The sequence below is a fragment of the Bos indicus x Bos taurus genome, chromosome 4 (genome assembly GCF_003369695.1).
Source record: "Bos indicus x Bos taurus breed Angus x Brahman F1 hybrid chromosome 4, Bos_hybrid_MaternalHap_v2.0, whole genome shotgun sequence".
NCBI classification, from domain to species: Eukaryota; Metazoa; Chordata; class Mammalia; order Artiodactyla; family Bovidae; genus Bos; species Bos indicus x Bos taurus.
In genome coordinates, this window is record NC_040079.1 from 27,818,116 (window position 1) to 27,831,652 (window position 13,537).

Here is a 13,537-nt window from a genome sequence, read left to right on the forward strand (position 1 = left end):
ACCCACAGGCTCTGTCTTTCCATCATACACTTGGCTCAAGCCTGCATGTCAGGAAGGAGCCAATAAGTTATTTCATTGTCCTCAAATGAGCCTCAAGTTTATTTCATTTCCAATGCCTAAAACCTGAAATCTAAGTGAGAGGCTTGGAAAAAAAAGTGAACTGAAAACATTAATAAAGCAAATCAGGTGACCAATAATGTTTGAGTGAAAAATCAGTAGACAGCCCTGAATTACACTGAACCTGGAGACTGTAAGACAGTCATTCCTCTACGAGATCCCAGCTTCTTCTGGAATTTCCCCAATCCTTTACACTGACATGGTTGGGTGAGAGAAGATCCTGAGGTCCCTTCCCCTGGAGTCCCCTACACCTAGATCCTTGGCTAGAAGGCTTCCCCGACAAGCCTTACCTCTCAGCTGCCCTCAGCTTTTCTGCGCCCCGTGTGTAGACTGCAATCGACCAATCCACACAGCGGGCAAAACCTTCCTTCAGGAGCAGCTCTGTGATGTTGCCGTTCTGAAAAATAAGGCAGGCACAGATTAGATTCGGTTGCAAGGGAATCCATTTCTCTTGACTTCTGACGTGATTAACATAGCCACAATCTATTTTGTAGTTAAAAAAAAAAAAATGAAGTAGAGTCATTTCTCTCATGAAGAAACCAGCCCTATGAGGGGAGACGCTGTTCTGTGATTCCCTTCAACGGCCCTGGCTTCATATCCCCACAGCACCCAGCACAGTAACTCGCACTTAACAGGGGTAGGATAAATGTTAGTGGCATTGAATGGAATTGGCATTTCAATAGCTCTTCTTGTGGACAGAGGATGTTAATCTTCAGTGGAGATTATACCTTATTATTTCCTTCCCTGAGATCAGCATTTACTCCCCTTTTCATAAGGGGAGAGCCAAAGAACAGGCTGAGTAAGGGAATAACTACAGTTATATTTTGCCCGGTGAATTACAATTCACATTCTACAGTGACACAGAGCCATCTGGCAGGGCTCTGGCAGACAGCGAGCACTTCAGAAGAAACAGACATGACCTTGGCACATTCCAAACCAAGCCTCCCAGCCTTCCACAACTGCCATCATGGAAGAATTCTCTAGCCAAAGAAGAACAGTAGTTTATTCTGGTACTGGATATGGATTACAATAATGACAATTTATTTAAACTGGGGTGTTAAAAAGCAATTTCCCATCCAAGAATATCCCACCTACCAAAGTATACACTAGGGTAAAACTCCCAGTAGTCAGAACTATAAGATCTTAACCTACTTCCTACTCAAAAGCAACATTAGGCAGCAACTGAATAAGGCTTGGGACACAGTTTTTCCAAAGGAGGAGTTCCTCATGACAGTTCTACCCATACAGTAAGTCCCCTACCTGTGAACCTTCAAGTTTCAAACTTTCAATGATGTGAACGTGCGTTTGCATGTCCAGCCATGAACGTTAGTTCACGGGTTTGGCGTACACCATCACATGCGTGCATCCCTACAAGGGGCTGTGCTTTTGTGTACTTTATTGTACAGTACTGTATAGAGTACAGGAATACAGTATCTTCATTTCAAGCCCAGGATATCTGGAAAGAGGCATAAAAGCTAGCAGCATATAGCCAATTGTGTTACTTGGGTACCAAGGCTAACTTTGTTGTACTTACAAACAAATTAGACTTAACAAATACACTCTCAGAACTGAACTCCTTCCTCTATAGGGGACTTACTGTACTCCAAATAGCTAACCTACTTGCAAACCTCACCAATCCCATTCTATAAGTTCTACTGCCACTTCTTAACTGATGTGGCAGCCTCCACCTTTCTTACTGGCAATCTTTAGGACTAGCATCTGGGAAAATAGGTGCAAGCATCCTTCCTCCCCTTATAAACCCAACCACAACTGAGATTAGTTTTCTAAAAGTACAAAGTTGCAAATCTGTCCAATTCTATCAGAGAACGGATAACTCCCTAAAAAGGTCTCAAAGTCAGTAGATGATAACCCTACCAAGATACTTCAATGACTCCTAAACACAGAGAGGAAGAACAGAAGCCAAATGCAGCTCTTCAAACCCCAAGTGGACCCCCGCCCTGCGTGGGCCAGTCTGCCAGGCTCACTCACCGGGTGCAGAATTGTACCCAGAATGTTCTGGTTGTGGCAGCTCTCCAGGATGATCTGGACATCTCTCTGAAGCAGTCGAGACTCAGTAAAAAATTTGGCTTCTGCAGCAAAAGGCTCTGGTGTTTCACTTCCATCCGCTTCCCGTCGAAAAGTTGGGCACTAAAGCACAAGTAAGGCGGGCGCGTGGGTGCTGGGCATGCTCAGCCCACAGGGTACGATCCAAACAGCACAAACCCCACAAAGCTGGGCTGGGAAAGGTGTCCAATGAGGTCTTCCAACCCTTCTAAAAACATACTGATAAAAAGGAACTGGAAATATCATCCCCTCAGCCTTCTTGGTAAATAAAATAAAATAAAACTCATGACAACATGGGGAAAATCATTAATTACACTTGAAAATGACCCCTTTCCAAGAAGAGATTCACCAGTGCCTCACTTTAAATCCCTGATTTTTTTCTTTAATCAAAATGGCTATTTTACATTAAGAGAACACACTCGGCAAACTTTAGTTTAATAAGTGCGTGCTTATTTGCTCAGTTGTGTCCGACTCTTTGCGATCCCATGGACTGGCTTCCCTTCCCCTCCTCTTTAGGTTTCAACCATCTCTGCACAGCCCACTCCAAACAGACTCTGAGTACTTAAAACAGTCTTATTTGATCTAATTAGAACTGCACCACTGCCAAGTTTAAAGTACTCCAGTCAATGTTAACAGCCCATACTAGAAAGAAATGGTATGGACGAAGTCCCCCCATCACTGAACACTTCCATGAACCACCCTGTAGCCCAGCGCATGAGCTGACCTTGATCCCTGACAGCATGACCGTGACCAGGTAGTAATCTGGCAGGAGCAGGGCCCTGACCACACTGCCGTCCCGCACGTGCTCGATGATAGCTGCAGGACAGAACAAACGGCTTGAGTGACACAGGTCGTGCCAAGGAGAAACAACGCCCCATAAACTGCCTGGAGCACAGTTCCTCTTCCCAAATCCGGAGAAAGCCCCACTCTGGGAGGTGACAAAGCACCGGTAGACCACGAGTGTTCACACAGACTTCTGCCCAAACTACTCCAGGAGGATTTGGTTCAAACCAACTGCTACATCTTTTGAACCTTCTGGGACCTCTTGGCCCATACCTAAGCTCTGTTATCTGTAAGCCAGGTTGCTCACCTGTATACTGAGTGCCTGGCAAAAACTAACAATAATTCAGGATTGGTAATCATTTTATTTTACTGAGTCTGCAAGTTAATAAGGTCTCAAAGTAGAACTGAGAACTATATAGTGTGTGTGCGGGTGTGTGTGCATGCATAAATGTTTAGATATATAAAGAATACATATTTCTACCTTGAAGTTTTAGAGGTGGTATTTAGAGATAGCCATTTTTTAGAGAAAACAGGAAGCTCCCCCGTGTGCAAAATTACCAGCAATTTACTACTCTGTAGCAGCAAAGGACTAATCTCTGCAAAATACATTTGATGCATATATGAACTGGATGGAAAGCTCCCTTCCAAAATACCATGGTGTTGTTTTACCCTTAACAATTCTCCATGGGTACTAAAGTAGAATCAGTTTTATTAACCTCAAGGAGCTCGACGGCAAATAGAGAGAAATCACCCTGAGTCATATCTGTCTTTCCCCGACAGCCTCACCATTGACAGGCTTCTGGTGGTGAGAGTCCACGAAGTGCCTTGGGTTCTCAATGGTATACTTGAGGTCCCGGATAGTATGTGAACCGTTCCCCTCACTCCACATCCCTTTCTTAGATGCTTTCGCTTGCTCCTCACATTCCGCAAGCCGGTTCTGCTCAGGACTGGGACGTAAAAAAGAAGAAACAAGTGTGGTTAATGAGTTCACGAGAGAAATATCAGGGTCATCTTTGATTCTGGGTTTCTACAGCATCTTCTCTGCTTGGAAAAAACAAAGCAATTGTTTCAGACCCAGGCCTGTAACCAGAATATAATATTCCAGAATAATCTGGAATATAACTTCCAGATTCCAGATTTATTCCCTCCAACAAAAGACTCAATTGTAACAGCATTTAATGAGAATATCTGAAGACCACCCTTCTCAGTACTGCCACCATGAGTGATTACAAGAGAACAAGTTGGTGGCTTACAAGGGAGCCACTCCAGGTGGGAGAGTTTCATTTAACCATCCCAGATTCAGGAACTAGAATCCAGGCAGACCTCAGCTGGATACAGTGCAGTGCAAGTGACTAAGAGTCACCCTCACTCCTTGTCATCTGCAGAACAGGACTGGGGAATACAGAACGATGATCATTTTTACAGACAATGTCACCCCAACACTACTTACACATGCCATACGGCCAGCTAAGCAAACGCAGTTTGAAGATGGACGACTCTTTCATCAGACAAGAAACCAAACTATGCACAAGAGCAGAAACCCAGAAGATAGACCACTCACCCCATCCCCCTCCAAAAAAAAAAGCCATCAAAAACAACCAAACCCAGAAATGGCTCTTCTCTTCACTCTCTCATCTGTATTTGAGCTGAAGTGAACACTGGAAAGCCTTTCCACAATGTCAACACCTAGTTCCATCAACAGGCATCTAGAGAAACTGACCCTCCCACCTTGATCAGTAGGGATTTTCAACAGGGAGCATGACCTACAATTTCTCAAACCAGTACGGCTCTTTCCCTCCTCCCCATTTAAAAAAGAAGAAGAAGGGAAAAAAAAAGACAATTATCATCTTCAGAGATCCAAATTTTCTGTCAGAATTTGACGGGGGTGGTGGCAGGGCGGGGGGAATGTAGCTTGAGATAGAAGCAAAAACACTGAAACTGAGAAAAGAAGTCAAGACAACTTTGGAGTAAAAAAAGACTGGGACTCCTGAAGGGATTTCTTTGTTGAGGTGGTACAATACTGCTGTAGGCTTTTTTATAATTCTTCATTCTGGCTGCAAACTGGATTCCAAAAAACACTGCAACGGTAAAAATGCCAGCAACTGTCCTTAAAATACAGCTTCAGCATGCTTCCATACACAGCACCTAAGACAAGCATCAGAATTCAACAAATCCCCACATGCTCACTCACACTCCAATCAGGAGCTCTAGCCAACGACTCTTCTGAGTTGGAAAGGATCAGAGAACTCTAGGATGAATGACTTGATCACAAAGAAGGATGCAAATTGTACATTTTGGTCTTTGCTCATCCCTATTATTGGCATAGTTCATGCAAATATTTATCTAAAGCTTCTACAGTTACAGTCATAATATAACATGGACTTAATGATTTAAACAGCAGGAATTCCCTGACCTTCCAGTGGTTAGGACTCAGCACTTTCACTGCTGTGGCCCAGGTTCAATCCTTGGTCAGGGAACTAAGATCCCATAAGCCATCTGGCCAAAAAATAATAGCCAAACAGCATCTACAGCATCCAAATTACTGATGCAGCTTATCACTTTTCAGAGACTAATGTGCTACTTAAAGCCAGCTCCAACCCCCATCCCTCTGAGGTGCCAACACTGATGAACTTGAACCTGATATATCAACTATAAACCTGACACTGTTGTTTAGTCACTCGTGTCTGACTCTGTGACCCCGCAACCTGTAGCCCACCAGGCTCCTCTGTCCACGGAATTTCCCAGGCAAGAATACTGGAGTGGGCTGCCATTTCCTTCTCCAGGGGATCTTTCCAATGCAAGGATCGAACCAGGGTCTCCCGCAATGCAGGCAGATTCTTTACCACCTGAGTCACCTGGAAGTCCATTAACCTAACATTCATTTCTAACTAATTCACACTGCTATTAACAACAAACACATTCACCTTATTACTGAAGTATCTACAGATCCGTAAGCTAAAACAGACATAAGAGGCTTGGGAGAGACAGAAATTTTCCCTGAAAGCAGAACCACTCAGCCCCTGTCAGTTTTCCTATATTCCAAGCAGCAGGTGTTGCTTTGAATTTTATTTATTCACTCTGCTTTATCCTGCATTTACTTATTCCTTGTATACCTGATATAATATTGTACATCTATTTGTTGACTGGTTTGTTGTTTGTCTCCTGGTTAAATCGTTAGCAGAAGCTAAGTGTCTTTGTTCACTGCTATATTCACAGTGCCTAGAACATAGCCTGGCATACATGCTCAATAAATACTGGGGAATGGATAGATAAATACTCTGGAACCGAATATCAATGGTATAAGAAACAAGCCTCCTGACTCTTATGATATGAAGCATGGCACTTCTTTGTCGCTAAGCAAAGAAGTTTTTGATTACACATACCAAATGCCATTCACGAATGCAGAGAAACCTCCTCACTCAGAACAATACACACCTACACCTGGGCAGGGATGTTCTTTTAGAAGACAGGAGAACACCTGATATTACCCATTTTATGTCAGGGGGCAGGAATGAAAACGCATCAAAGCGTTTCAAAGTGTGGAGTCCACTCCCCCAGCTCTCACAGTGGAGAGGGAAGAACTCTGAGAGTCAGAAGAGCTGCGGAGACTTACTTGTTAGCTCTCATGCCTTCTCTCCGGGTGGCCAAGCCCTCTGCAACCAGTGATTCTGCAATGTTTTCCCCATTGGTATCTGACAAGGAAAAAAAAGAGACATGAATCTTGGGTCTAAATCCATCTCCAATAGCAAAAGGGCTCTACTGGGACCACTTTTACCCTCCGCTCTTCAAGGAATAATGTTACCCACTAACTGGACAAGGCAGCAGGCTGGGGTTGGGTTTTTCAGAGAACCTCTTCTCCCTCAAAATGTCTCATCTCTAGGACCCAGAGATACATCTTCTCTGGGCTTATTTTTTAGTGTATCTCCCAAGCCAAAGGCAATCTCAGGAACTCCAGGAGACTGACGGGAAAGCAAGGCACAAGTAGCAGCCAGGGAGAGGATAAATAACACTGACCTAAGGAGGAGAGGCTGGTGCTCAATACAAACGCTGCCACTTCACAGCTCTCTCTGCGCCTCAGTCACATACTCACCCATAAAATGGGAAGAGTGCCTGTCTAGATGGGTTCTTAGGGAATTCAATGTGTGTAAATCGCCAAGTGCAGTGCCAAGCACACAGCAGGAATGCAAACAACAGAATCCAAAGGCAGCCCCCACACCTGCACAATCAGATGGCAGAGACACTTAGGGTGGCCCATTTATGTTTTACACCAGAGTCCAGTCCGTCTCAGGATGTCCCATTCTCCAGGAGACCACCAAGACAAGCTACATCATTTGATAAACACACTCTCGTGTTCTTAAGAGATGCAAGGGAGAGAGTCCAGACTTCCAATCTCACAGAGCAGCCTTCAGAGCAGGCAAGAAAAATGAAGTGAAACAAAAAACACAACCCGATTAGGTTCCACCTGGGCACCAGGACCATTAACTGCATTTCCATGCCACCGAAAAAGCTTTTAGGCTTGGTGTATTCTCTTAAATCTCTGCTTGTCAGCCAAAACGATAAAAGAAGACATCTATGAGGGAATCACCACATAAAAATCTTTAATATAGCAGAGAACAAGCTCCTCGATAAACTGAAACACAGCAGTCTAGCTGATAGGTAACATCAGCATAGAATAAAATTCTGTAAGATTTATATTCAGTATGCCATGCATTCATTGAATTCTGCAAGCAACAAGAAGTCTACATACTAGGCCCAAACCCAACCTAAATGCCCTGCCATTAGCCCTGTCCAAATTTCTGAGGCAAATCATAAGCCCCCTTTTCTAGCACACACACAAAAGGTTGAGATGAATGCTGTGCATACAAAGAAAGTTCAGGTTCTGAAGCTGAATGTGAATCACAAGAACCTTTGCACTGGAGTTACTGCTGAGGCCAGACACAGAAGCACACAGCTATCTGCCATCAATAAATATTACACTGATTCTTTCAGAGCAACAGGAATAATCCCACAGAGTGGGAAGTCAAAAGGAAGAACTCCACAATTATGGGAAAAGTTGAGCAGTAAGGTATCAACAGGTCAGTGCGTAGAAAGAACGAAGGCAAGGTACAAAGAAGGTGAATGGCCATAAAACCAGCCGGTCAACAGCAACCCCGATAGCTCTCAGACATCTCCTTGGCACAGAGCACTCTGAAAGGGCTGTTGGCTGGCTCATTTCTAAATGAGTTGATTGCTCCTTCAAAAGGGAGAAAAACACAATTCTCTGGGCCAAACTCCCAAAGAAGGCAACAAAATGTTATGGATACAGTACTGAAAACGGGGAATCTGTAGGACAGAGATACAATACTCGCTTATTACTAATCAAAGTACAAATCTGATCAAGTCACAATTGGGGCTGGTATTCGGAATAGGTGGGTGACTATATTTTCCCCACAATTTGAAGATTAATCAATCATCTTTGCCTTTAAAAAAAAAAAGTTCTAGGTTAACCACAAATTCTCATATTCTTTTATTCTCCTCCATCATAAAAAGAGTATTCACAGGAGAATTCCCTGGAGGTCCAGTAGCTAGGCCCCCATACCCTCACTGCCAGGGTCCCAAGTTCAATCTCTGGTTAGAGAACTAAGATCCCACAAGCTACACAGCACAGCCAAAAACAAACCAAAAAAAAACCCAGTAGCCACGTGAACCAGAATTTACTGTACAGCACACAGAATTATATTCAATATCCTGTCATAGTCTATAATGGGAAAGAATCAGAAGCTACATACCTGAAGCATAATACTGTAAGTCAACTACAGTTAAATGAATATTTCAATCCATCTACATATAGCAAAAAAGAGTAGCCACAAAACAGGATAAATGTGTGAACGCTAATTAATTAGCTGAAGCACTTTCATTGCAGTTGGCACTGAGAGTTAGTTAAAATAACTGAGTGAAAATATTAAACTTTAAGCCATTAAGCCATTGAAACTGAAAGATGCAGATAATTTCAAAATCACTCTTAGTAAATACTTATCAATCATCTCCTATGTGCCAGGTTTTATCAAATCAAACAGTGCATTATTAACATGCTAAATTATATCCATTCCATCACGTGGATCAGTTTAAACAGCAAATTCCTAAATACAACTTTAAATTTTACATGGCAGTGCCCCTTAGCAACTAAGCCCATGTGCTGCAACTACTGAGCTCTCACTCTAGAGCCTGTGCTCCACAACAAAAGAAGCCTCCTCAGTGAGAAGTCTGTGTACCGCAACAAAGAGTAGACCCTGCTCATCACTAGAGAAAGCCCATGCAACAACAACAAAGACCCTGCACATCCGAAAATATTAAATAAATAAATAAAATTAAATTCCAAATGGCAGCTACAGTTAAACAGCTAAACCACAGGCCTATGTGTGTGCACACACAAATATATTTACTGAGTGCATACTCTGTCCTTGGAGAAGGAAGCAGCAACCCACTCCAGTACTCCTGCCAGGAGAGTCCCATGGACAGAGGACCCTGGCGGGCTACAGTCCATGGCGTCACAAACAGTCAGACACGACTTAGAGACTAAAAACAACAAGTAAGAGTACACAGTAGAAGAGCCAGGAACCTACATCATACCACTCTGGAGCCTGTGTTCTTTCCACTCCGTTATAAATCGTGTGGCCTGCAGAAAACCACAAGCCCTAAACAAATCATGCTTTCTTAAAGAGAAAAGAAAGGAGAGGAAGAGCCACAAGACAGATAAAGGAAATAGAAGATGCAATAGGAAATCTATAGGAATTCAATTAGCACCCTGACCTAGAAGCACAGAGCCAATGAGTTCGACAGGCTGATGGCCTGCATATGGAGAAAACGAATACTACACTGTCCACACACATCTAAACCAAGGCAGGAAAGCAGGCACAGGATGAACAAGGAGCAGGCGGATTAGGGCCATTCCTCTGCACCTACGTACCCCGAGTTCTGCACCCTCCCAGTAAGACCCACAGCCGACCGTCCACAGCCACCTCCACCAGGTGAAAACTGACCTTGGGAGAAACTTTAGACTAGGAGAAAAACGAGCCCTTTTGCCCTTGCTACTCACCTTTTCCAAGGTAGATCATGCCATACTCTCGCCCCTGCGGAGTCTTGTTTTCTATCGTGAAGCATACTTCTTTCCCAATCAGCTTCTTCCGAAGGAACTCTCGAGCAGGAAATGCCCAGGGCTGAAAGACAGAACCACCACGTTCAGGAGCCAGGCGGGTTTCACACTACACAGTCAACACCCAAGCAACTTCACTCCTTCAACAACCTGGCAAACACACTAGGCCCTGAGGAGAAGGAAAAAATGAAACACACACAGCCCGGCTCACTTGCTGCTGCTGCTGCTGCTAAGTTGCTTCAGTCGTGTCTGACTCTGTGCGACCCCACAGACGGCAGCCCACCAGGCTCCCCTGTCCCTGGGATTCTCCAGGCAAGAACGCTGGAGTGGGTTGCCATTTCCTTCTCCAATGCATGAAAGTGAAAAGTGAAAATCAAGTCGCTCAGTTGTGTCCGACTCTTAGCGACACCATGGACTGCAGCCTACCAGGCTCCTCCATCCATGGGAGTTTCCAGGCAAGAGTACTGGAGTGGGGGCTCACACACTTAGGGGCTCCTAAAAAATGAAGGTCTAATTGTTGCTGTAACTTGCACCAGCCCAAAAAACAGGCACCATGGTTTCCAGTCACCAGCACTAGGACTTTCCTCACCTCCAAAACTGTCTTATTCCAAACTACAGTTTACTTCTTACTTAGTAACAGGCCCCGGTAAGGGATCAGCTTGACAACGGTGATTCTTTCCTCTCACCCGTTAAAGACCCTGACACAGGGCTGAGCCACACATCCACAGTGGGTACAAACAGAGCCCCCGTGTGATTTGAAGATGCTGTGCAAAAGGATGGTTTTGCCTCATCACCTTGGGGATGGTACAGACAAAGGGAAATGTCTCTTCTGAAGAAGCCCTGTTGCAGTCAGGGGTCACGAGCACTTGAATTTACAGTCTGGACCCAGCTCGGTGCCCTAAGTTCCCTTAGAACAGAAATGAGGAAGGAGAGGGTAAGAGTTCAAGGAGGACATGATCTGCAGAAGTTCACGGGCAGAAACAATTAACATACAAAAGGGCAGGGTGGTATATAATATGCACGCGCTACGACCTCCTGGAGCCTCAAAACATGGGCTCTGCATAGTAAAGGCAAAACAGTCCATCACTGACCGGAAAAGGAAGCATCTGCCTACCTTTTCAGTCCATGAAGATTATTCCATGGGGTGAGCCAAGAAGCTTTTCTAGAAGAAAAACATCCATGACTTCCCAGAAACCAGAATCCAATTTAAAGGTGGCAGTCCACCAACCTGCTGGGCCCGTGTTCACAAAACCAGTACTGTCAGCCAACACCAACTGTGGACAGTTCTGGGAAGAACTAATCCTGAGTAAGTGCTCTTAAAGACACAAAAACAAGCCTGCTCACTCATTTAACGCACTCTTCTCAAAGCACCAATAAGCAAAAGAGCCAACCACTCAAAGGCAATATGGAGCTCACCATATTTTTATCTCCTGTTTCCACCCTTTGTCCCGTACCACAATAATGGAAGTAGATACCTGTAACCAAAGAGAGTCTCATGACTGATAATGAGCCCAAATACCAGCCACATCACAGACACAAATACTAAACCAATTAACAGAGCCTTGCACATTTTTATCACCTTAGTCACTTACTCTAAAAACATCCTCGGCCATAGATCGAATGTCTAGGCTTCAGTTTTTGTGTGTTTTTAGGCTTCAGTTTTGAGTACTACACTAATACCCAAAGTTCAGTAATACACTGCTTCCCCAAATGAAGAGCTCTAACAAAACAAAGTGCCCCAAAGGAAGCCAAGGCTTCGGTAAAAATTCATTTATCAAGGGCTAGTTCACAAAGAAATAGCTAACCCCTATGGGGGAACTTCCACTTCCTACCAACTAGGCAGGATTACCAAAAGCTTTTAAGGCTTGCAGAAGGAGCACCCTTCTCTCAGGACTTGTTTCACAGCTGGTCAGTCACTGGGCAGCAAGAGAAAGCCACACCAGAGGTCCTGAGAAGGACATATAACTTATCCTGGAAGGAAAATGATCTAGCTTCTTTAATCTTCCAGCCTTTGCAAGTTGTATTCCATCCAGGGTTGGACAAATTCAATAACTGGACAAGGTACGGGCCAGGAAGGGAGGCAATTGGGATATTCAGGGAAGCAACTGACCACATGACTGCTCCCAATGCAACAGAGCACTCCAGGAGACAGTCCTGTCCACAGAGAGGACAGTCAGCAGAAGGCTACCCCATGGAGAAGGCTATCGCAACAGTGCCCCCGAGAACCACTCTATATAGGGAAGCTGACTCAAAGCATTCATCCACCACTTCCCGGGTGGCTCAGTGGTAAAGAATCCGCCTGCCAGTGCAGGAGACGCAGGTTCAATCCCTGACTCAGGAAGATTCCCTTGGAGTAGGAAATAGCAATCCAGTATTCCTGCCTGGAGAATCCCATGGACAGAGGAGCCTAGCAGGCTACAGTCCATGGGGTCACAAAGAGTTGGACAGGACTGAGCATGCACAGGTTCATCCACACGGCCCACAATGGCCCCATACGAAGAACCACTGTGATCTCGTCGAGTGATGTCCCAGAGCTCTATCTACAAAGCAATGGCTGTTAAGTGGCTGATTCTCAAAACTGCCTCTTCCCTTCAGAATGCTCAATAGCAGGTGATCTAGCAGTTTGCTCTCCTAGACCCACACAAAGTTCTGGTGTCTACCGTGATGAATGGAATTTTAATTCCCATTTTTTCTTTGCACCAGGTAGACTCCTAAACTACTGAAACAACATTAAATCCCACAAGAACATAAGACCTCAAAGCTAGCTAGTCCACCATCCCCCTGTACCACCTGTGTATGTAATTAATCCCTCTCTGGCCCAGCCACCTCACCGTCCCAACTTTCAAAGGCTCAACTGAACGCACAACGACTGTGATGTTCATTTCTGTACTTCGTATGAAACCAATGTACAGCTTCACACATAATGAGAGCATAATAAATCTGTGGGAAATAAATATATAATTCCCACAGTGGCTGTAAATGCAGTGTCCAGGCTGCCTAGAGTAGCCAGGCAACGCCAGGAATTAGCCTGGAGCTGGCAGTGGTGGCTGGGGACACGTAGCAGGGCTGCTTTCATTGCCACAGAGCTCAGGAGAGAGCTAAGTTTCTTTGAAAGCAGACATGAAAGAAGGCAGAGAATAATCAAGGGTACGGTATTTGGGACAGTGACACAAAGGGAAGCAAATGGGCAAAAAACGTTCTTGACTCTAAAGGCGAAAAAAAACTAGACCTGCTCCAAAACAATGGAAAGCCCGAGAGAAAGCCTTGCCACGTTCCACAATCTACTGATCCTCAAAAGGAGGTGCTTGGGGTCTTTCTCCTTGTTATCCACTGAAATGCTTCCTCACTGGATACCTGCTTCATGCCAGGCACTGACTAGGCAGAAAAACATTGATATGAGAGAAGGTCCCTCCCCTTGAGGAGCTGCCAATCTAGTAAAGA

General features: G+C 44.6%; 1 protein-coding gene across 1 annotated transcript in view; it reads right to left on the reverse strand.

The window, feature by feature from the left end:
* The window catches only part of SND1 (staphylococcal nuclease and tudor domain containing 1), a 421,273-nt gene that overhangs the window by 373,241 nt on the left and 34,495 nt on the right, over positions 1-13,537 (reverse strand). Inside the window, exons 3-8 of the mRNA XM_027539080.1 lie at positions 10,040-10,160; positions 6,578-6,656; positions 3,751-3,911; positions 2,906-2,997; positions 2,107-2,265; positions 408-514 (exon numbers count right to left, since the gene is read on the reverse strand). Coding sequence (XP_027394881.1) covers positions 408-514; positions 2,107-2,265; positions 2,906-2,997; positions 3,751-3,911; positions 6,578-6,656; positions 10,040-10,160 — 719 coding nt within the window. The remainder of the gene's footprint in view (positions 1-407; positions 515-2,106; positions 2,266-2,905; positions 2,998-3,750; positions 3,912-6,577; positions 6,657-10,039; positions 10,161-13,537) is intronic.